Consider the following 23593-nt stretch of genomic DNA (forward strand, 5'->3'; position numbering starts at 1 on the left):
AACTTGAGCATCTGGAGCAGGATAGATAGGAGAGAAGGAAGGAAATAATGAGACTGAAGAACTGAATGTGAAGGCTGAAGGAGGAAAGGGCCCGAGGACTGGGTGACCGGGAGAACGAAAATGGGGAACTGAGGAAATGGGGAGTATTGTTGGGGTAACACAGTCGAGTGGATGAGGTATTGATAGCACCCCACCCCATAAGTACACTACTAAAAGAGATAGATTTTGAAAGCAGCCTGGGAGAAAGCTTTAGGGATCCCTACTTGCTGGCTGGCATGGAATTAAAAGCTCCAAAAGGTCATTTTCTACAGGGTTCACTTTTCCTGATGTAGCCTACGTGTGTGTGTGCGTGCGCGTGCGCACTGGTACTGGGGCTTGAACTCAGGGCCTGGGCACTGTCCCTTAGCTTTCTTTTGCTCAAGACTGGTGCTCTACCACTTGAGCCACCTCTCCACATCCAGGTTTGGGTGGTAAATTGGAGATCAGAGCCTCACAGACACTTCTGTCAGGATGGCTTCAAACCTTCATCCTGAGATCTCAGCCTTGAGTAGCTAAGATGACATGCATGAGCCACTGGGCCTGCCTTGACATTTTTTGTCATCTCTTTGTATGTGGTCCGCGGCCTGGGACCTACTTCCTAACCGCGAATAAGTCTATTTCAAAAGCCAGGTCCACAGCTCTGAGACTCTCCCCTATTATTGCTCCCAAAGAGCCCACTAAGCAAACAAGCTGGAAAGTCAGACCACGGAGGGGAAGGGAGCAGGAAGCCCACCTTGCCTTGTGGAAGATGAAGGGTAAAGGCCTGCGAATGGTCTTTCTATAAGGAAGGAAGCCACTGCCCACTTTAATAATAGTAATCATCGCCATTACCATTTATGGGGTGCCCAAAAAAGGCTGGGGTGCCCTGCACACTTGATCTCAGTTAATCCTCATAGCAACTGCCTACGAGTGTTATTATCCCATTTACAGATGAAGAAACCCTTTGAACTCAGGTCATTCTGGCTCTGAAACTCCAGCTCTTTGCTTGGTGCCGCTCTGCATTTGTCCTTTGGAAATGTCTCGCGTGCCATGGTTCTCACTCATTCTGCCCATGTCTCTTCCAAACACCACTGGATGATTCACTCAACAAGCATTTGTAGAGTGCTTACTAAATTCCAGGGGTTGGGTGCCCCCCCCATTACCTCCCATTGGGTAGCCTCATGGAGTTTTGCCAGAAGTCCCACCTTTACTTGTCAATCCCAGTGGATGTCAATTCTAGCACCAAAGGATCTGGATGCCACAGCCCAGGTCCTTCAACTTGAGCACAACCTTACTAAAGGCAGGAACTCACATTTGTATCACATTTATGTTTTACCTAAACTCTTCTTGATGAACTGGTTCGATTTTTGTAACTACTCTGCGAGAAAGGAGCCTACCTTCATTTTTTTTTTATTTAATTTTATTGTTTGCCAGTCCTGGGGCTTGAACTCAGGGCCTGAGCACTGTCCCTGGCTTCTTTTTGCTCAAGGCTAGCACTGTACCACTTGAGCCACAGAGCCACTTCTGGCTTTTTCTATATATGTGGTGCTGAGGAATCGAACCCAGGGCTTCATGTATGCAAGGCAAGCACTCTACCACTAGGCCACTAAGCTTGTTTGCTTAGTGGGCTCTTTGGGAGCCAACTACCTTCATTTTGCTGATGCAAAATATGAGGTTCAAAGAGGCAATGTTGCCAGGCGCCGGTGGCTCACGCCTATAATCCTAGCTACTCAAGAGGCTGAGATCTGAGGATCGAGTTCAAAGCCAGCCCAGGCAAGCAAATCCATGAGACTCTTCTCTCCAACAAACTACTCAGAAAAAGCTAGAAGTGGCGCTGTGGCTCAAGTAGTAGAGCACTACCCTTGAGCACAAAGAGGCTCGGGAACATTGCCCAGGCCCTGAATTCAAGCCTTGGGACTGGCAAAAAAAAAAAAAAAAAAAAAAAAAAAAAAGATCAATGTTACCATGTCCCCCTCCCCAGTAAAGCCAGGAGTCGAGCTAGGTTTCTGGAACCTTCCAGAAAAGCCATCCAGCAGTCTACACTCCTCCTCCTCTGATAACCTCCCTAATGCCCTGGGTCCTCCCCTAGGGAGCCCAGAGGCCACCCAACTGCCACCCTCACCCCGTGTGGTTACACACGTTCAACCCTATGTCCAATCTTTTCCCAAACTGGCCACAGACACCACATCCATGGCCACTTCCCAGACACAAGTCCTCCCTCCCAGTGTCCCCATCTCAGCAGTTTTTCCCAGCTCTGGGGCACAGTATGGATAGGACCAGGGACTGGGAATTCGAGGAGGGTGGGTGGGGGGAAGAGGTTTCCACAGAAAACTCTTCAAGAGCCCTGGCACCCAGCTCTGCCCAGCTCAGTTACTGGAGTGCCAGTGGGGTTGCGCAAAGTGCAAAGAGAGCCCAGTACACAAGGGTGGGGGGAAGGCCTGGCGCAGGAAACTGTGGGAGAGACTGCTGGCAGCGCACCCTGTCGAGTTCCCCCACACACGAGTTCCCTCCTGGGGAAACCTGTTGGTGAGGTCCTAGGTGTCTTGTTCAAGAAGGTCCTCCTGAGGTCACCTTGGTCACCCCCTGCCTCCAGTCAAGCTGTTTTCTCTAGGTATTCCAAGCTGACTGGCTAAAGGGGATGAGCCTTTCTGCCAGGGAAACTGAGGCCGAGAGAGAGAGAGAGAGAGAGAGAGAGAGAGAGAGAGAGAGAGAGAGAGAGAGAGAGAGAGATTTGTGGGGAATCACCATAGCAATCAGCTCAAGGGGCTGAATGCAGTTGTGGCCTTAGCTAGTCTTGCGCTCCCATCTCCCTTGTGCCTGGTGTTTGGCGGGGGTGACGGTGACGTCACAGGTGTGTGGCATGCCAGCCACGTGCTGGGCGCCAAGCAAAACAGCCGGGGCGAGTCGTGTGTATCATCAGTGCTTGGGAAGGAAGGCACCAAAAGAAGTGAGTCTGGCAGAAAGACTTGACAGAGGGAGGGAAGGGAGGCACCTGGCTGCATGGGGGCGGGGAAGACCAGCATAAATGTTGGCTGCAGTGAGGACTGGCGAGAGAAGGCCCAGCTGGCACCAAGAGGGATGCCCCTTCATCCTCTCCTCCTCTGCTTCTCCCAAAGCTCATAAATGCCCCAGACATGAGCCAGCCCAGGCCCCGCTATGTGGTAGACAGGACCGCGTACTCACTTACCCTCTTCGATGATGAGTTTGAGAAGAAGGACCGGACGTACCCAGTGGGAGAGAAGCTTCGAAATGCCTTCAGGTAATGTGGCCCAGAGCCCAGACTCCTCTTTCCCTCTGCTCCTTACCAAAATAGGATAGGCCTCCTGCACCAGGACTCTAAGACTGGGCTTAGGAAGGAGACTGTGGGGAAGAGAGGGGGGATTCTCAACCCAGAATTTAAGAGCCTAACAACTCATCCATCTGGGACTCCTAGAGAGGAGCAGGAGGAGGATCAAGGGCTACCCACCATTTCAGAAGGGTTATCCTTGACCTCCTCCATGGGGCCTTCCCGTAGTCTCCATCCATCTCTTGAGTCTTCGAAGGAGCCGTAGATGGACGTGTCTTGACATGGAGACTAGAACGCCTCAGAGCTGCTCTCTGTGCCCTGCTCCCTATTTCCCCAGACACCTGACACTTCCATCGCCCTTTCCTCTCTTTCCCTCTTGGACCTAGAGAATTCCTACAGGGGGCCTTAAGTCCCTGGGTGCTCCCAAAGGGAGCCTTCCACACTGGGGGTCCTCCCAGCCCCCAGCCTCTTTCTGTGCTCCAGTTCTTAGACTGTGGGGGTACAGAGTACAGCCGGGCTTCAAAGGAAGGGGCTGCCCAGAGTCCCTGGTACCCACCTCCCTACCACCCTCACCCCCAGGAGCCCGAGGCCACAAGCTTCACCTTCTCTCCTCCCAGACTCCTGGCAGCCCTTGTGCAGGACTGGCGGTGGGCTGCTTCCTGCTCCCTCATGCCACTGGGGAAACAGCTGATTCAGTTACCTGGATTGAGGTCACTGGCAGGGACTGAAGTGGAGCTGCAGGTGGAACTGGTTCAGGCTAGGGGAATCACCCACTTGAGATTTTTCTAAAAGCCCCAGCCCAACCCTGCATCTCTCAGGAGGCTCCATCTCCACAGCAGTTAGAGTCAAAGCCTTGGTGCCCAGTGTGTCTGGCCACTGACTTCCTGTAGCTGTGCCCCTTAGTCTTTGTGCTGGAGAGGTGGGGTGGAAGGCCTGGATTGTCTGTTGTACTAAAAGATTGGGGTGGTAAAAATAAATAAATAAAAGGAGGCAGGGACCTGCCATTCCCTATGTTGCTGACATGGGAGCCTTGAGCAGTGCCTGGAACACACAATGTTGAGACAAATACCTGCAGAAAGGCTATCTAGAAAGCTAATCCCTCCCCCTCCACTCCCCTTGGGGCCGCTGGGTCCTCTGTGCAGGTGTTTGGCATCTGTTTCTAGCTCTCTTCTTCCAGACTGCAGATTGCTTTGCCCAACATATGGCCTGAGCTGCACATAAAGCTGCGCATGAATGAACCTCTGAGATATTATTCTTCCCCCCCCTCTCCTCCCCCACCCCCCAGGTCAGCTGTCTGCTCGGGAGTCCACTTTTCTCTGTCACAAACAAACCTAGCAGAGCCCTTGCAGGGCTGGTTCTCTCCTAGGACACGGCCGTAGGGGTGGGTTAAACCATTTCACACATAGACCTCCCCTTCCACCATCTAAGGCTAGGCCTCAGAGGAGACAAGCAGCCAGCCACTCTTCTGCAAGGTGTTATTCAGGACAGAAAAATCTGCCTAGATTTTTCGAGACACAAAGCATTGTCTGTGTCGGTTCCAGCCTTGGGTGACATCCAGGAGCCCCAGTGTCAGGGAAACTATTGTTGAGCAACAGCAAAGAGCAAGAATTGGTGCTGAGCAGAAAAGGAAGCGTAATCAGCGGAGGGCAATGAGTCACCAGATGGGCCTTGAGTATTTGAGTTCCTTCACCTGGGAGAAGAAAAGCAAATCGCCACCTTCTTCCGGTCATCAATCCACCGGCTGTCTACCTTGAAGTCATAGAACCTTGTTCCTGCCGCACCTGGGTTCCCATGAAAAGATTTCAACAAACAGGGAAGGGATCAGAACTCAGTACTCCCTCCTCTGCGGGGGCCAAGGAGCAGCCCGTCCATTCTCTCTTCCTCGTTGGAGATCTCAGGTAGTGGAGCCATCACGCTAAAGGAGTACCTCACAATGACTACAGAACCTACCTTTGGGAGAAAGTTCAAGAAAGAAGGCCAGCAGGCAGCCATCTCTCCGATTGATGTTCAGTATTAGCCCATCCATTCCCTTATGCAGTCATTCTTTTATGCAACAAGTGTGTACTGGGCACACTTCTATGAAACACCAGGTATGCAAGAATGGACAGACTTCTTGCCACATGGGCTTTGCTTTTCTAGAGACAGTTGAAGGACAAATGATTACAGCACGAGAGGCAGCTGGAACTGTGCATGCCAGGCCTATGTTCACTGAGGAAGATAATATCTCAGAGGAGCCTTTCCTGGACAAAAGTCACCTGAGCTGGGACCCGACACCTCAGAAGGCTGAACTACCATAGAATTCACACCTGGAAACCAAGTCTTGCAGAGTTCCCAGGGGAAGAGCTAGCAGTGAAAAGACTTCCAGCTGGTGCCCAAGCGCATTGCCAAGCTCTCTACAGAAAGTTCCAGCTGCCGGGTGCCAGTGGTTCATTCACATCTGTAATCCCAAGGTACTCCAAAGGCTGAGATCTAAAGATCACAGTTCGAAGACAGCCTGGGAAGGAAAGTCTATGAGACTCTTATCTCCAATTAAACACCAAAGAGCTGCACGTGGAGACGTGGCCCAAGTGGTAGAGCACCAGCCTTGCGTGAAATAACTGAAGGTCATAACCTAGGCCCTGTGTTCAAGCCCCAGTACCTGCACTGTGCACTGTGCACACGCACGTATACACACACACACACACACACAGTTCTAGCCTTCTCTCCTGGGCTTTCCTGCCACTCAGCACCAGGTGGACACGCAGACTCCTGCCAGATCTGAAGAAATTGAGAGTGAGTAAGATATTATCATCCCTTCCCAACCAGCCCTCTTCCCCTGCAGGTGTTCCTCGGCCAAGGTCAAAACCGTGGTGTTTGGGCTGCTGCCTATCCTCTCCTGGCTCCCCAAGTACAAGATCAAAGAGTACATCATCCCAGACCTGCTGGGTGGACTCAGCGGGGGATGTATCCAGGTGCCACAAGGTGCCTCCGCTCCCTCGCATTCTCGCATTCTCCCACCTCCCCCCACCCCCCTCCGTGACCACTGTAAGCCAACCGGGCTCCTGAACCTTTCATCTCTTTGTGCCCTGCAGGCATGGCATTTGCTCTGTTGGCCAACCTTCCTGCAGTCAACGGCCTCTACTCCTCCTTCTTCCCCCTCCTGACCTACTTCTTCCTGGGGGGGGTGCACCAGATGGTGCCAGGTAAGGCCTCTCCCCTATCAGCAGGCAGGGTGACCTGGCGGTGGGGGAGGTAAAGGGAGAGTCCCAGGTCTTTGGTGACCTTGGAGAAATCACTGAGCCTTGAGCTCAGTCAGCATGGCCTCTTCCGTCTCCCTCTCTGGAAGGAGAGAAGGGCTTCTCGGCCAAACAAGCCATACACGACTGCATAAGCTAAACCGATGTGAGATAGCTCCATCTCGCACCCAGGTGCAGACCCCTGCAGGCACATTTGGAGTTCCCTGGTGCTAAGGGAGTTGGAGCAAAAGGGCCTGGTCCCAGGGCTATGCGCCAATCCCTCCCCAACGCATTCCTGGGGCCCTTGCTGGTTTCCATGGGTATTCTCCAAACCTCTGATTTTTGCTGACTGGGTGGGGCACCACAGGTACCTTTGCCGTTATCAGCATCCTGGTGGGTAACATCTGTCTGCAGCTGGCCCCCGAGTCGAAATTCCGGGTCTTCAACAATGCCACCAATGAGAGCTACATAGACACAGCAGCCATGGAGGCCGAGAGGCTGCACGTGTCAGCCACGCTCGCCTGTCTGACCGCTGTCATCCAGGTGAGAAGGACATCCCCCAGCCCTGCCAGGGCCTCACCTCAGCTGCCAGGCTGCCCTGCTCCCGCCGCAGAGCCCCCATCCCAGGGGATGCCTCCTGCCTCTTCCCTGTCCCAGGGCCAAGAAGGTCAGAGTGCCAGGCGCCCTTGGGTCACGCCTGTAATCCTAAGCTATTCAGAAGGCTTAAGATCTGAGAACTGAGGTTCAGAGCCAGCCTGGGCTGGAAAGTCCTGCTGACTGTTATCTCTAATCAACCACCAGAAGCTGCGGCTCAAAGTGGTAGAGCACTGGCCTTGAGCACAAAAGGCTCAGGGACAGTGCCCAGGCCCTGAGCTCATGCCCCAGGACCAGTGCACACGCGTGTGCACGCACACACACACACAGTCAGAATATCTTCTCACCTGTATCTAAGACTATACCTAGATCAGCAATACTACAAAGTAAAGCTGTCCTGAGGGTAAAGTCTGCTTGAAAGACTCAAAGCCTCTCTCCAATTCACCTTGGAGAAAGCCAGCTCCCTATCAGCATGCCTTCAGCCCCTTCCAGCCTCCTCTGCCTCAAGCTACAGCATCAGGGGTGCACCGTGAACTGAGCACAAAGAGATTTTCCTCAATGATTGTGGGAGAGAAGCCAGCGGGAGAAGCAGTCTCAGAGCGAACCTTTCCCTCGCTCCTTCACTTCATGCTTTCAGGTGTTTTGCTGTGGTAGGAACTGGGCTAGGCCCTGAGGATATGAAGATAAGTAAGAAAGTGGGCCCAGTTCACAAGTTGCTCCCGAGCCAGACAAAGGAAGTAGCCATGTCAACAGAGAGAGTTGTGTACTTGGAGATAAGCCACACCTGTAGTTACTTGCAAACACTGGGGAAACCCAGGAGAGAGTCAGGGAAGAGCTGAGGTGATCCTGAACTTTAGGCTGGAAGCATGAGTCCAAGTTAGCAATCACTGAGTGAACAGGCTGCTCCAGACCCCAAGAGCACTGGGGCCCAAGACAGTACAGGGAAGAGAAAGCCATGAGTTTGGCGTGCTTAGAACGGAGAGGCTGAAGAGAAGAGACCAGAAAGGCAGGCAGGGAGCCAATGAAATCCTGAGCCTGGCTTATGGCTAGCTGGCACTTTGTAAGGATTGTTGGGGTTGTGAGAAATCGGTGCCAGGTGGATTTTGAAGCAAGGCAGGGGATCTGCTGGGAGATTTGAGAAAGGCTCACAGGAGTGACAGGAGCTAGAGCAGGGTAGTGGCCGTAGAGAGGGGGTGGAAGGAAGGAGCATCAACAGGGCTGGGTGAGAGGCTGAATGTGGGAGGTGAGGGAGGGTGACTCCCCAAGTTTCCGATTAGGCAATGAGGTGTGTGGCGGTGTCATTGACTGAGAGAGAAGCACGAGGGGAGGACCTGGTTTCTTCTCAGATAAGGAAATGGAAGTCACGAAAGTAAAGGGACAAAGAGGTCCATGCCCTAAAGAACCACAGGTCTGGTGATGTCCACTTGAGGCACAGGGCAGGGCAGGACAAGGCCTCAGAAGGCTGTTTTCTCTACAGGACCATATGGAGCTCTAAGCCTGGGTTGGGTTGACCATCTATGGTCCCCCCTACCATCTCTGTCTCTGTCTCAGATTGGCCTGGGCATCGTGCAGTTCGGCTTTGTGGCTATCTACCTCTCTGAGTCCTTCATCCGGGGCTTCATGACAGCAGCTGGCCTGCAGATTCTGATCTCTGTGCTTAAGTACATCTTCGGCCTGACCGTCCCTTCCTACACGGGCCCCGGCTCTATCGTCTTGGTACGTCTGGGGAACCCATCCTACGGGTCTGGGGCAAGGCACCCAGGCAGAAGTCCTCGCTTCAGGAAATTCTGAGCTACCCACTCTGAGATGGCCTCAAGCAAGGGCTGGCTGAGCCCCTGAGCAGAGATCATTCCAGGGGTTTCCCCCCAATTACCTCAAAGGCTCATGGAGGCTCTCTGTGGTTAATCCCAGCAGAAGGGGAACATTTCCACTAGTTCCCCAGGCCAGTGTCTCAACCCCTCCCAGCTCAAGAAGACCTTCCTTAAGTCCAACCTTCATCCCTCCTCCTTCAGAGAAAACAAAGCATTCCATTCTAGAAAGATCCACCGATGTGTCCTGGAGAAAGTAGTGGGGAAAGAGACTCTTTGGGACTCTTTGGGCTGTAATCTGGCTTGGCGGACCTTGGTGGACCGTGAAGGCATCTCTTCCCTGGGTCAGGCACCAAGGGGAGGGCAGCGTGGGAAGGGAGGATGGGAGCCTGTGAGCGTGATGCTCTCTCCCCTAGACCTTCATTGACATTTGCAAAAACCTCCCCCATACCAACATCGCCTCGCTGGTCTTCGCCCTCATCAGTGGTGTCTTCCTGGTGTTGGTGAAGGAGCTCAATGCTCGCTACATGCACAAGATCCGCTTTCCCATCCCCACAGAGATGATCGTGGTAAGAACCCTGCCTGCGGCTGTGGGTAGGGGGCCAGGATGAAAGGGCGGTGAGGTGAACGGCCCAGCTCCAGCCAGGGGCGGAGGGGTGGGGGGGTGGGGGGGAGGGGGAGCCCTGCCCTTCCCCTCCCCCACGACCCCCACAGACAGGAAGTCACATGTGAATCCATTCCTGTCCCCTGTATGTGGTGCCTCTTCCTCTCCCCCTAGGTTGTCCCTCGCCCCCCTCCCCCCAAGACGTGGCCCTAAGAAGGCAAGAGACTGGCATTTGGGGCCCCTAATGGAAAGAGAGACTTAGGAGAGATGACTTCCTTGGTACCAGCGTTAGGGACAATCCATTTTCTCCACTTCGGGGTTTGCAGGTGGTGGTGGCAACGGCTATCTCTGGGAGCTGTAAGATGCCCCAAAAGTATCACATGCAGATTGTGGGAGAAATTCAACGTGGGTGAGTCCAGGTGGCCCAGAGACCTGATGCCCCCACTCCACTCCAAAGGCTGGGCTTAGATGGTGACGGTATGACCTCCGTGACAATTCTTTCGAAGCTGGGTGACACTGGCCACCTATGAATGACGCTGACGCTTGACTTATCACGGGAGTTACGTCCCAGAGATCCCAGCAATAGGTGAAAATCCACAAAATTAGCAGCGTCCCTCACTACATCACACTGCACTTATTGCTGCTTCCTGGATTCTCACCTATTGTGGGGGTCTCTGGAACATAACTCCCACAATAGGTGAGGGGTCACTATTTATGTATTTTTCTTTGAAAACCTGCGGTACAGTGAAGCCACAATATGTGACCTGTGATATGGCGAGAGACAACTAACTGTACTAGTGTTACTTATTCCCTAGAAGAGCCACACAACCAGCCCTGCGTGCGCTGGCTGCTTTATGGGGAGAGTATTCACTGCCTCTCTGTCCCAGCCTAAGTCCCAGGCCCTGGCTCCTGTTTAACAATTCTCTCTGACCAGCTGCCTGCTAGACGTTGGCCTTGCTCTAGTGCATTGGCTTGTGTTAGCCATGCAGAACGGAAGCTGTGAGGCTCAATCAAACTCATTGAGCATTTGGATTGTGCTAGGTACCCGGATGACGTGGGCAAGGCTCGTTCTGCCGAGTTGAAGCAGGGGAGGGAGGAAGGGCCTTACAGCTCTGGGTACGGGGCAAGGGGAAGGGAGGTCTGTATGTCTCACAATGAGTAAGTAGAAAGAATCCAGGATCTGGACACAACAAACAAGGCATTAGCCCTCAGGCCTTGCCTCCTTGGTAGAATGCTCATGTGACCTGCCCTCTGGGAGCTGTGGGCAGTGAAATTGGGTGGGACAAGTTACACCAAGACCCTGACAGCCGGTGGGGACCCGGCTAGTCTCTGAACAGCTGCCCTCCCTCTCCTCACCCCTGGGCCCTGCCTCTTCTCTGACTCCCTGGCAGGTTCCCCACTCCAGTGTCACCTGTAGTGTCGCAATGGAAGGACATGGTGGGCACAGCCTTCTCCCTGGCCATTGTGGGCTACGTCATCAACCTGGCGATGGGCCGGACCCTGGCCAGCAGGCATGGCTACGATGTGGATTCTAACCAGGTAGTTCTGGCCACCATCAAGGCTTGGCGGGGTGACCCCATATGAGATAACATAGGGGGCTGAGAATATAGCCAACTGTAGCGCATCTGCCTGGTACATGCAGGGCCCTGGGTTCAATCCTCAGCACCATAATAAGAGGGGGAGGGGCATGAGGGGAGAGGGAAGGGAGGTGGAGGGGGGACAGCTCTTTGAGCTGAGCTGAGCAGTAAGAGTGGGGGGACTCTGGGGCTCATACCAAGAGGCTGATCTTCTCCTGACTGGTAGTGTGTGGCTTTAGCCAGCAGGGTCACTCTCGAGTCACAGGTCCACAATCACACCCACTTGCATGGCTGCCACACTGGGTCTCTGCTCTCCACCAACCCTACCCCTCTCTGTACCCCCTACCCTCCACCCCTACCCCCACCCCTCCAGGAGATGATCGCCCTGGGCTGCAGCAACTTCTTTGGCTCCTTCTTTAAAATCCATGTCATCTGCTGTGCTCTCTCTGTTACTCTGGCTGTGGATGGAGCTGGAGGAAAATCCCAGGTGAGCCCTATACTAGGAAAGTGGGGCATTTGTCCTAGACAAGCCTGGGCACTGCGGCCAGGCTAGTTCTCCCTGCATTTCCACAGCACCAGAGGCATCCGGAAGAAATGAACCAAAAGTAAGCCTTCCACATCTGCCCCTTGCCCCTCAACTCTGTGTTTTGTTTGCTTTTTCACTACATCATAGTTCAGTTTAACCTCAAACTCACCATCCTTCGTGCTGGGCTCACAGGCATGACTGAGCCACCATGCCCAGCTGTGCCCAACTCTTTCTCTGAACAGGTGGCGAGCCTGTGCGTGTCTCTGGTGGTGATGATCACCATGCTGGCCCTGGGGTCCTACCTGTATCCTCTTCCCAAGGTAAGAGCCCAGCAGCAGAGCAGCGGACGGAGAGAGCTCCAGCAAGATTCAGAGATTGCCATGCTGGGTCTTAATCACACCTGTGGAGGAGACGGTGCAAGTTGTATTGTCCCCATGTTAGGTGAGGAAAACCGAGGCTGAGCCTCTGCTCTGGCCCAAGAGTGCTCTGCGGGCAGTGTGTGGGGCACGTGTGGCTATCAGGCACTTTCATAGGCCCTCGAGGAGGGCTTAGGAACAAGGGGAGTGGAAAGACAAACACCGGGTGGGGATGAATCCCAGCCCTCTAGTGGCTGCATCTTGAGAGAAGAGACTGGGGGCTTCTGCGGTAGAATGGTCTAGAACTCCAACTCTGTCCTCCAGGATCAAGTATATGACCCTGGTCCTTCCTACAGGTGACAGAGAACAATGTTGTGTTTCTCCAGGCTGTGCTGGGAGCCCTGATAGCTGTCAACCTCAAGAATTCTCTCAAGCAACTCGCTGACCCCTATTACCTGTGGAGGAAGAGCAAGCTGGACTGTGTAGGTATTGGGCGCTTCCGGGCACCCATCCATGCCCCTGACCTGCTGTGACCTGGCCGCAGCCCAGCCCACTGGGCTCTTCATTAGCACGGTGCAGTGATTTAGGAGCGAGATGTCTGGCATTCAAGTTCTACCTCAACCATTTCCTGACTCTGTCTCATCAAAGTTCCTTCGCCTCCCAGCGTCTCTCAGCGTCCTTATCTGTGAAGTGACCATTTCATTTCATAGAAAAACCTAGAAACAAACAAAGCAATTTGAGGATCAGGGTGTTGAGCAAATGACGAGACTTCTTTGGGGTTCTATGTCCTCATCTCTAAATATGGGGAAGCCAGATCCCGTATCATCCTCCGCTCCTGAGGATTAAGTGAGATTGCAGGGGGGAAGCAAGGCTTAGCCATGAGCTCTGCAAGCAGAACTTCCTGGGGCAAGTGGCCCTGCCCCCCACCGCACCACCCAGGGCCTCTCGTGTCTCCCAGCCTTGCATTATCTCCATTTAGTGGGATCTCCAGGTCAGGCTGCCCTGTCTCCTGGGAAAGGGAGGTGTGGCTTACTCACACAATTCAGGGAAGGAAACCTGCCAGCCAGGGAGGTGGTCATCCACCTGGGGTTCCCTCCCCTCGCCACGCCCCACCCCGTGGCTTTCCCCAACCCCCAGCCAGTAAGTGAGCAATGGGGAAAGGAAGAAAAAGATGTTATCCTAATTGCACCCCCAAGAACCTGCTTTTACCACACCCCCATCCTTCTGTGGCTATTGTCCCTATGTCCAGTGGTGCTTTGTACGGCCCCTTGAGCTCTGTGTGTGTGTGTGTGTGTGTGTGTGTGTGTGTGTGTGTGCACGCGCGCGCGTGCGTGCGCATATGCAGGCACGTCAGTACTGGGGCTCGAACTCAGGGCCTGGTTGCTGCCTCTTAGCTTTATTTTTGCTCAAGGCTGGTGCTCTACTACTTGAGCCACACCTCCACTTCCGGCTCTTTGCTGATGAATTGATAGTAAGAGTCTCACAGACTTTTTTTTTTTTTTTTTTTTTTTTTTGCCAACACTGGCTTCAAACTGTGACCCTCAAATCTCAGCCTCCTAAGTAGCTAGGATTGCTTCAACTTAAGCCTTGCAAGAGGAATCCAAGCAGGCTGATTTCACTGAGAGGAATCTCTAGCAGAAGACCCACACAGCCTGGGCCCCGGCTCCCAGGCCAGCAAGCAGTTCAGGAGCTCAGCCCCTTTCAAGCACATGTAGCTCCCCATTAGAATGAATGGGAACTCCCATTTACTAACTGCCCGCTGAAGCCCTAGGCAAGGGGCTTGTGCATCCCTTCACTCCTTCATCCTCTCATGAAGTAGGCACTAGTCCTCGTGGGCGTTAGGAAATCACAGCTCACATAACTAGTAAGAGAATCAAACTTTGAACCCAGGCCTGACCCACGGTGAATTCTCTTAACACTGGACACATGCTACCTCCCTAGGGAGGCTGGAATGTATTTTTTTTTTTAAGGGCAATGCTCTATGGGTATAACTCAGTGGTAGAACTTGCTTAGGACACGTGAGGTCCTGAGTTTGATCCCCAGCATAGCAGACAGGCAGGTAGGCAGGCAGGCAGATAGGCAGACAGACAGAAGAGAGAGAGAGAGAAGGGGGGAGGAGAAGAAAGGAAGGAAGGAAGGAAGGAAGGAAGGAAGGAAGGAAGGAAGGAAGGAAGGAAGGAAGGAAGGAAGGAAGGAAGGAAGGAAACTAGATAAGATTCAGCAGCTGCATTCAACCTAAGGGAAAGAAACAGGTATAGCCAAAGCACAAACATATACACCATTGAGAAAATGTTATGACAAAGGAAGAAAAGGATAAAGGATCTGAGATAGTGCCGGTCAGAAGGGCTAAGCGAATCCAGGAAGGCTTCCTGAAAGAGGCAGTTTTGCTCCCCAGCCCTGCTTTCAACATCTCTCTCTTCGCAGTGTGTGTGGGTGGTGAGCTTCCTCTCCTCCTTCTTCCTGAGCCTGCCCTACGGAGTGGCTGTGGGCGTGGCCTTCTCTGTCCTGGTTGTGGTCTTCCAGACCCAGTTGTAAGTATCAACCCCTCCCACCCCAATACAGTAGTGGGTCACCATATCCAGAGGGCACCAAGGCTGAGGACTACGGCTGAGCTCCTCCTGTAAAAGGATCCAGTCAACTAGGCCAAGGGCACCAGACAAAGGGGCAGGGCCAGAGCAAGGAGGATGGGGAAGGTTCCAGAAACCTGTCTTCTCTTCTTGAGGACAAAGAATCAGGAAGTGGCGACTTTAGGGCCTGTCAAACAAGCCCCAGTCTAGAGCCTATGTCAAGTGCTTGGCAATGTACCTGTCAGAGTCTAACCACAGGCCACCAAGCATCTGTCTCCTACGCCGAAAGATGAACACAAACAAGTTCCGGAGGAGAACAGGATCCTGGCCTGCCCTGGTCCTGCATGGGCCCGGCCCCAGTGTCATCTCAGGCCCATAGGCCCTTAGCATTGCTTCCATTTTTGTTTCCTTCATCTAGTCGAAATGGCTACGCTCTGGCCCAGGTCACGGACACTGACATCTATGTGAACCCCAAGACCTACAATCAGGTAAGTAATCAAAGCTTATGACTTCCCTCTTTTGTCCTGTCCCCACCCCAAGAAGTGTTTGCAACACAAAACAAAACCAAGTACAAAAACAAAACCAATGAAGACATTTCTGCAACCTGAGTTCAGTGTCCCTGTCACAGGCCCAGGAGATTGAGGGGATTAAGATCGTCACTTACTGCTCCCCTCTCTACTTTGCCAACTCAGAGATCTTCAGGCAAAAGGTTGTGGCCAAGGTAAGGCTCAGACCTTGGTGACCCGAAGGGCCAAGGAATGAGAGGCTGGCTGGAAGATGGAAGCAGAGGGGCTGGGAGTCGGCAGCAGGCCACCCCACCCAAGGTGCAGGTCAAGATGGCTGTTGGCTGTCTCCCCACAGACAGGTATGGATCCCCAGAAAGTCTTACTTGCCAAGCAAAAATGCCTCAGGAAGCAGGAGAAGAGGGGAACGAAGCCCACGCAGCGGAGGAAGTCTCTCTTCATGAAAACCAAGGTGAACCAAGGCCAGGGACAGCCCCCACGCCTATCCCGCTCTTGCCTCTGGTAACTCCTCTTCCTGGTTGAGGGTTGCCAGCTCGGGGTCACCTCTGTACTCTGTCCTGGCTGTGACAGGACATACTGTGAACCTCTAACCCGTACCAGGTGAGGAACAGTAAGCGAATTTTCTGGGTGCCCAGCCAATCCAGAATGGCAAGGGGCTGGAGTGGCTGTGGGAATTTGGGAGATGTAGGCAAATGTCGACAGACGCAGAAAGGGGATCAGCTGTCCCTAAAGGGTCTTCCTCCCCAAACAGGGGGGGGGGCAGAGGCTCTGGGGCTTGTCTGGAAGGGTTGTCTGGCTTTGTCCAGGTTGTGTGGCACCAAGGTGGCCGGGCCTCTCTCAGGAAGAAGCCTCCATGCATGCTGTCAAGCTGAGCTCTTTGCCTCTACCCCTATCCTCTCCTCCACCCTCACTTCAGCTACAGCCAAGTCTTCTTCAGTCCCATGGTTTCTGACTCTGCCCCCCACCCCCCACCCCCACAGACTGTCTCCCTGCAGGAGCTGCAACAGGACTTTGAGAGCCCCTCCCCAACCGACCCCAACAATAACCAGACTCCTGCAAATGGTGCCAGTATATCCTACATTACCTTCAGCCCTGATGCCAACCCAGCCACCCCCTGTGAGCCCCCGGCCTCGGCTGAGTCCCCACAGGAGCCCAGTGATGCGCTGGCCAGCGTCCCGCCCTTCATCACCTTCCACACCCTCATCCTGGACATGAGCGGAGTCAGCTTTGTGGACTTGATGGGGATCAAAACCCTGGCCAAGGTGAATCCTCAGAGAAAGGGTGCAGGGCCTCCCTCTCCTGAGCCCCCCAGGCTCTCTTTCCTTAGGGTGTGTGTGTGTGTGTGTGTGTGTGTGTGTGTGTGTGTGTGTGTGTGTGTGTGTGTTTATGCACCAGTACTGAGCTTGAACTCAGGACCTGGGCCTTGTCCCTTGTCCCTTAGGTTTTGCTCGCAAGGCTGGTGCTCTGACACTTGAGCCATACTTCTTCTCCCAGCTTTCTTCATCATTAATGAGAAATAAGAATCTCATGGACTTTCCTGCTTGGGCTAGCCTGGAGCCATAATCCTCAGCCTCCTGAGTAGCTAGAATTACAGACATGAGCCAGTGGCACGTTGGCAAGGTCTTCATTTTAACAAGCCAGGGAGATTAGGGTCCCAAGGACCTGTCTTCTCTCCAGAGGTAATCAGGGTGATACTCCCAGCAAAGTGGGGGGGCTGGGAATATGGCCTAGTGGCAAGAGTGCTTGCCTCGTATACATGAAGCCCTGGGTTCGATTCCTTAGCACCACATATATAGAAAATGGCCAGAAGTGGCGCTGTGACTCAAGTGGCAGAGTGCTAGCCTTGAGCAAAAAAAGAAGCCAGGGACAGTGCTCAGGCCCTGAGTCCAAGGTCTGGACTGGCAAAACAAAAACAAAAAACAGAAGGGCAAAGTGTGCACAGGCTGGGGTTACCACTAGCCGGGGACAGAGGCAAGGCCCTCTCCCCAGCCTTGGGCCTCCACCTGCTTGCCTAGCTCAGACCCGCCATGCAGGCCCGAGCCTGGGTCCTTCCCCGCTGCCTCTGCCTGAAGCTACAGAGTTGTGAAAAGAGGCAGGGCCGGGGATTAAGCACCCATTGCAGAGATCCAGTCCCATAAGCAGGGCCTCGGTGCAGGGTCCTAGCCACTCAGGAGGCTGAGATCTGAGGATCGAGGTTTGAAGCCAGCCTGGGCAGAAAAATCGGTGAGATTCTTGTCTCCAATTAACCACCAAAAAAAAGGGAGGGGGGGCGGGGAGTGGAGCTGTGGCTCAAAGTGATAGACCTCTAACCTTGAGTGAAAAAGCTCAGGGACAGTACCCAGGCTCTGAGTTCAAGCCTCAGGACCAACCAACAGACAGAGAGAGAGGAGAGAGAGAGAGAGAGAGAGAGAGAGAGAGAGAGAGAGAGGAGAGAGAGAAGGGCTGTAGTGCCTTGAAGTGCCCGGCACACTGGCAAAGCCCCATTTCCGCCCCACTTTGCAGAGGAGCCTTCAGCCAACACTCCAGAGAGAAGTGGCGCTCGCCGCTCACTGCCCGCTCGCTCGTCTATTTTTGTCTCCGGCAGTCAGCGCTCTCAGGACTGCTTATTTGTTTGGCTTCCCCTCTGAAGTGCATTTTGTAGGTCACTTTTGAAGCCCACTCAGAACATTCCTTTCCTTCCCACCCCCTCCCTCCACACCCTAGCTGAGCTCCACCTACAAGAAGATTGGAGTCAAGGTCTTCTTGGTGAACATCCATGGTAAGAAAAGGAGGGCAGGGGCTGGAAATGTGGCCTAGTGGCAAGAGTGCTTGCCTCGTATACATGAAGCCCTGGGTTCGATTCCCCAGCACCACATATGTAGGAAGTGGCCAGAAGTGGCGCTGTGGCTCAAGTGGCAGAGTGCTAGCCTTGAGCAAAAAGAAGCCAGGGACGGTGCTCAGGCCCTGAGTTTAAGGCCCAGGACTGGCCAAAAAAAAAAACAAACATGAACATGAAAAGGAGGGCATTTAGGGGCCAGAAAAACTGAGTGGAGTGGGAATGGTTTGGTGGGACGCTGAATGGGGGCACCCCCATGTGCCCCCAAACTACTGCCACTTCTAAGCGCTCCAAATACAGAGCCAAAGGAGACTCGGGGAAGTTGGAAGAAGGCTCAGAGTTGAGAGTAGAATTCTAATCTGTCCCATCACAATTTGCTGTGTATCCCGAGCTGGGTCATTTTATCTGTCTAGGCATTCACTTGCACCCATGTATTTTGTTTTTGGGTTTGGGGGTTTTGTTTTATTTTTGCTGGTCCTGAGGCTTGAACTCAGGGTCTGGGCACTGTCCCTCAGCTTCTTTGTGAGTAATTTATTGGCGATAAGAGTCTTAACAATTTTCCTGCCCAGACTGGCTTCAAACCACAATCCTCAGATTGTAGCTGGGATTACAGGTGCCTGGCTTGCATCCATATATAGTAAGAGGGCTGACTAATGGACTGAAGGGATCCTCTCCAAATAAGAAGGTCCCTGAATCTATATATTTTTGTCTATACACCCTAACGACCCATGGACATAACACTACAGTCTTAAATGCACACACTCTCCAGAGAATGCATTACACAACCCCAAGGAGAAGGCTGCCCACCAAGCAGTGATCATTCACAGAGTTAGCCCATATACCATCTATAGGGATGGGGACTCAGCAGTCATCACAAACCCAGGAGAGAATACACACACAGCCTCCTGCAGGGGCTCCCAACCAGCATGGCTGCCTGTTCTGAGCTCTTCAGAGACCCCACAGAGACAATCTGTAATGACCATGACCTGCTCCAACCTGCTCCAGAGTGAATCTGTACACTCCTCCTGGGACACTCCCTCAGGAAATTCTCTGATAAGTCCAAAGCACCAACTCTAAATCAGACGGCTTCCTACTGCCATCTTCCTTTTGAAGACTCAGCATCCTCAAGCTCACATTGCCCCCTGCTGCCCAGAAATGATATTGCAATGGCTAGTGCTAGATGGCCCTCTGGTACTGCCCAAATCCTCCTCCCTGTTCTGGCTCCACCATCCTTCCCCAACCCACAAAGGGCTCTGTTTTCCTGAAGGTGCTCTTGCCTTCTTCCAGCCCAGGTGTACAATGACATCAGCCACGGAGGTGTCTTTGAGGATGGGTGTGTGGAGCGCAGCCACGTGTTCCCCAGCATCCATGATGCAGTCCTCTTTGCCCAGGCAAATGCCAGAGAAGCGGCCCCAGGACCCAGTTTCGAAGAGGTAAGTTCTTCACACCTGAGGAATCCAGAGCCCCAAAGAACACAGGAGAGACAAGGTTCAAGTGGCAAAACCAATTCTGCCATCCCATTTTTCTCAGTCTCAACCATTACCTACCTCACCGGGTTTTCTTCCTGTTCTTGTTTGAGAACTCAATGATAATTATACCTGTTGGTCACTCAAAAGCTATTCATATGATTTTAGCCAGCTGCCAGTAGCTCGTGCCTATAATCCTAGCTACTCAGGTGACTGAGATCTAAGGCTCACTGTTCAAAGGAAAGTCCATGAGACTCTTATCTCTAATTAGCCACCAAGAAGGCCAAAGTGGAGCTGTGGCTCAAGTGGTAGAGCTCCAGCCTTCAAGGAAGAGCTAAAAGGAAGTGGAGCTACGACTCAAGTAGTAGAGTGCTAGCCTTAAGCACAAAAGCTCAGGGACAGTGCCCAGCCTTGAGTTCAAGCCCCAGGACAGGCACAAAAGAACAAATTCTCAAAAACAGAAGAAAAGGAAAAGCTAAGAGGCAGTACCCAGGCCCTCCGTTCAAATGCCAGTACTGGCGTGGGCACACGTGTGCGTGCGCGCACACACACACACACACACACACACCAAACTATTCATACATAATTTTAAAACTGCTGACATTAACATCCTAATTGCACAAATACTCCATATTCTAGACATAAATTACATCTCATATTCTAGCCTTGCCAGTCTCTCCCTTCCTTTTCTTTCTTTCTAAACAGGCCTTGGGGAAAGGGAGGGAGATAAGTGTGCCTGCCTGTTTTCATTTAGCCAAGCTTGGAGATTTCAGGCTGCTGATGGATGAAGAGGCTGAGTCTGAGTTTTGTCTCAGCCTCTTGACATGTAATTTACGAGCTCAGGAAGTAGTATGCAAATGAGATACAAATAATACTATCCAGGACTCTAGAAAGCAAAAGAGTAAATATATATATATATATATATTTATGCCTAGGCTATGGAAGATCCTAGGCCCAGTCTCCCCAAGCTAGCCTTCCCCTCTCCTAGCTCAGCCCTGTCCTTGGCCTCCCTAGACTGTGTGTGCCCTCTGCCTCTGTTAAAAAAAAATAAATCTGGCCCTAGAGCAACGATTTGCTCTTTGCCTTAAGAGACTAATGAAGGTGAAGCCATCTGTTCCAAGTGCTGAAAGACTGCCCGGAAAAACTGGGCCTGGGCTCCCGCCCTTCACACTAAGGGGGAGACCGCGGAACTGGCTTTCCTGCTTCGAGCTTCGCCCGTAAGCACAGCTTCTGCGGGAATCCTGTTACTACGCCAATAAAGTCCAATGTTACGTTTATACAGCATACATTATTTACACACTTATAAATAATTCATCTCATGTATTTAGCTACTACAAAGCATGTTCGTATATAAATTTCATGCATTCACGCTCCTGTTTGGTAGCATGATGGAGAAGCAGCCAGCAAAGTGAGTCTGATGATCTGTTCTTTAAGCAAGCCCAGACAGGGAGGGATGGAATTCCCCCAAGGTCAGGCCAATGACTCTTGCAAGCCAGGAAACCTTCCCAGCCTCTACTGGCCCATGAAGGAAGGAAGGCCCTAAGCACAACTGCCCAGTGAAAGGGGAAGGCACGGTGTGCTGTACCATGACCAAGATCAAGCAAAGACTAAAAGGCCAGGAATGCAGGAAACATGGTACCCACCAAAGCCTGCCACCATACACCAACTGTTATTCCACCATCCATCTCATCCTGCTCTTGCTTCCCTCCTTCAGGCTCCAGGGCACACTGAGCTCTCCTTGTATGATTCAGAGGAGGACAGCCCTGGCTACTGGGACTTAGAACAGGTAAGCAGAGGGCAAACAGGGAGGGAGGTGGGTGTGGGAGGCAAGCCTCTGAATCCAGATATACACTGGCCTTGCCCCACCAGGCAAGAGCAGCCACCTTGAAAGCAACAGAATTCCATCCAACTTTCTTTTTTCTCTGTGTGTGTGTGTGTGCGCACGCGCACAAGTGTATGCACACGCGCATGCGCACGCATACATATACCAGTATTCAGGGCCTGCGCCCTGTCCCTGAGCTTTTTCATTCAAGGCTGGCCTCTACTACTTGAGGTAGACTTCCACTTCCACTTGTTGCTGGTTAATTGGAGATAAGAGTCTCATAGACTCTGAGATCTGAGATTGTCAGATCTCAGCCTTCTGAGCAGCTAGATTACAGGCATGAGACACCAGCTCCTGGCTTCATCTTTCTTCCAGGAGCACATCTTCACTCTTCTTACTCCCTGAAAGGCATCTTGAGGGAGGGGAGAGTCGCTGGACCAAACTGTAAATAACTTACACATATCCTTAATTCTCTAACACATCAACCGTCTGGTCCTAGACAATCCCCAGGACACAACTAGACATCAGTATCTATAAAACAAAGGACACATGAGTAATACTCTTCCCCAACACAGCTGGCGTGGGGAGCCATTTGCTGTTCCATTAACTCAGTGGCAGTCATTGTGTGGACAGACAGCAGGGGACAGAATGAAGGCCCCTGCTAGTGCTGGTGGCTCACGCCTGTAATCCTAGCTACCCGGAAGGCTGAGATCTGACGATTGCAGTTTGAAACTAGTCTGGGCAAGGAAGTCCATGAGATTCTTACCTCCAACTAACCACAAAAAAAAGTTAGAAGTGGAGGTGTGGCTCAAGTAGTAGAGCACTAACCTTGAGGTGGGAAAAAAAAAGCTCAGGGACAGAGTAGGCCCTGAGTTCAAGCCCCAGGATGGGGGACAGGGAAAGTCCTATATGGGATTAAACAGCTTTTCATAGTGAGAACTTCACAGTCCCACCCCTATTTTACCTAATGAAGCTAAAAGCCTGGGAAAGTCATGTGGAAGGCCACACAGCACACAGGATACCACAAGCAGATTCTAGAACCTTCTCCTGTCACTGCTATTCCAGTTCACCTACCTCTCACCTGTGGGCACATACATACAGGTGCCTCATTGTGTCTTGGGACTCCTAGGGTCGCCTCTTGGTTGCAGTCACTCTAACCCCAACAGTTTGGGTTGGTTTTTTTTTGGGGGGGGGGGGGCGGGGGCTGGGTTTGTTTTGTACCGAGGTTTGAACACAGGGCCTTGAGCTCTTGCTTGGCTTTTGTGTTCAAGGCTGGCCCTCTCACAGTTGAGCCACAACCTCCACTTCCAGCTTTCTGGTTGTTAACTGGAAATAACAGACTCACAGACCTTTCTTCTCAGGCTGGCTTCAAAGCTCCATCCTCAGATCTCTCAGCCTTCTGAGTCGCTAAGGTTGGCCCTGCCGGTTCTAAGGCTTTCTCTTCCTCTTCCCTTCCTTCCGGTGGCCCCTGCAGGAGATGTTCGGGAGCATGTTTCACGCAGAGACCTTGACTGCCCTGTGAGGGCCTGGCTGCTCCCTATGCTGCCCGCAGAATGCGGGGGAACCTGGGATTTCTGTGGAGGATAAGCCCGGGGTCACAGGGAGTGACAGGGGAGAGGAGAATACACCCACCAGGACTCTAGCTCCTCTCCCTCCTTCCTCCACTGCCCGCCCCTCCCTCCTTCCCTGTGTCTTTGGAAAGCAGGAAGACCCTGCTTCCGCGGAGGTGAGAGTACCCCTACCTGTGTCCCCCAAGGGCTGGATCTCCTGCTCACTCTCACCCCCCCTACCATGTCCTGCCCTGGTTGGGGTTGGGGGGGAGCTGATGGACCCCTTGGACTTCCAGATGTTCTGAGTGAGCCGAGAACAGAAGGGAACACACAGTGACTTGGGGTGCAGGGTTCCAAAAGGGTCCTAATGGCCTGCCGTCTGTGACATGAAAGGACACAGGAATGCACTTGCTAGGATGCCGAGGCTTGTCCCCTCCAGCTGCCCCTCCTCTGTGCCTGGGCAGATCTGTCCCTCTGAGATCCAGTGCTCCCCACAACCCTGTCCCTCCCTCCACATCCCTCCCTCCTCCCCACAAGACAGCGGAGGCCTCCACTGACATGGAGCCCTTCCCATCTCAGCCTGGGAAGTAGACACCTCCCCAGGACAGCCAACCAAGGACCACCTCCCGAAACATCACCACCATCACCCACACGCCTCTCCCTTCTACCGAAGGCTGCACAGGAAGCCCGAAGGGAGACGAGAGACCGGCAGACCCTTCTGACCACCTAGCAACAGTTAGCACTTATTCTGTGCGAAAGCTTTTGCGAGCCTCTCTTTGTACTGGAAACACGGAGGAGAGAGGGGTGCCAGCATCAGCCCAGGCAAACTAAGGGGGACCTGGGCTCTCTGATAGCACCTCTACCA

At 52.8% G+C, this 23593-nt stretch overlaps 1 protein-coding gene across 1 annotated transcript; it reads left to right on the forward strand.

Moving 5' to 3' along the window:
* The first annotated feature begins 2932 nt into the window (after window positions 1-2932).
* On the forward strand, window positions 2933-22969 carry Slc26a9 (solute carrier family 26 member 9). Its single transcript, XM_048357055.1, has 20 exons — window positions 2933-3277; window positions 6126-6265; window positions 6376-6486; window positions 6887-7062; window positions 8665-8829; window positions 9338-9490; window positions 9852-9934; window positions 10917-11064; window positions 11476-11589; window positions 11871-11948; window positions 12371-12466; window positions 14409-14515; window positions 14970-15039; window positions 15180-15272; window positions 15413-15526; window positions 16056-16337; window positions 17779-17833; window positions 19178-19323; window positions 21071-21142; window positions 22653-22969. Exons 1-20 carry the CDS (start codon window positions 3153-3155, stop codon window positions 22698-22700), a joined length of 2376 nt encoding a protein of 791 aa, XP_048213012.1. The 5' UTR covers window positions 2933-3152; the 3' UTR covers window positions 22701-22969.
* The last annotated feature ends 624 nt before the right edge of the window (window positions 22970-23593 follow it).

This window comes from Perognathus longimembris, chromosome 11, assembly GCF_023159225.1.
Source record: "Perognathus longimembris pacificus isolate PPM17 chromosome 11, ASM2315922v1, whole genome shotgun sequence".
NCBI lineage: Eukaryota > Metazoa > Chordata > Mammalia > Rodentia > Heteromyidae > Perognathus > Perognathus longimembris.

What these genes read in the sequence shown, in the direction of transcription:
- Slc26a9 (XM_048357055.1), top strand. Translation starts at nt 3,153, where the DNA reads ATGAGCCAGCCCAGGCCCCGCTATGTGGTAGACAGGACCGCGTACTCA. An exon ending in GGTGCACCAGATGGTGCCAG is followed by an intron (nt 6,487 to 6,886) that starts GTAAGGCCTCTC and finishes GGGGCACCACAG; the next exon opens with GTACCTTTGCCGTTATCAGC. An exon ending in CTTCTTGGTGAACATCCATG is followed by an intron (nt 17,834 to 19,177) that starts GTAAGAAAAGGA and finishes GCCTTCTTCCAG; the next exon opens with CCCAGGTGTACAATGACATC.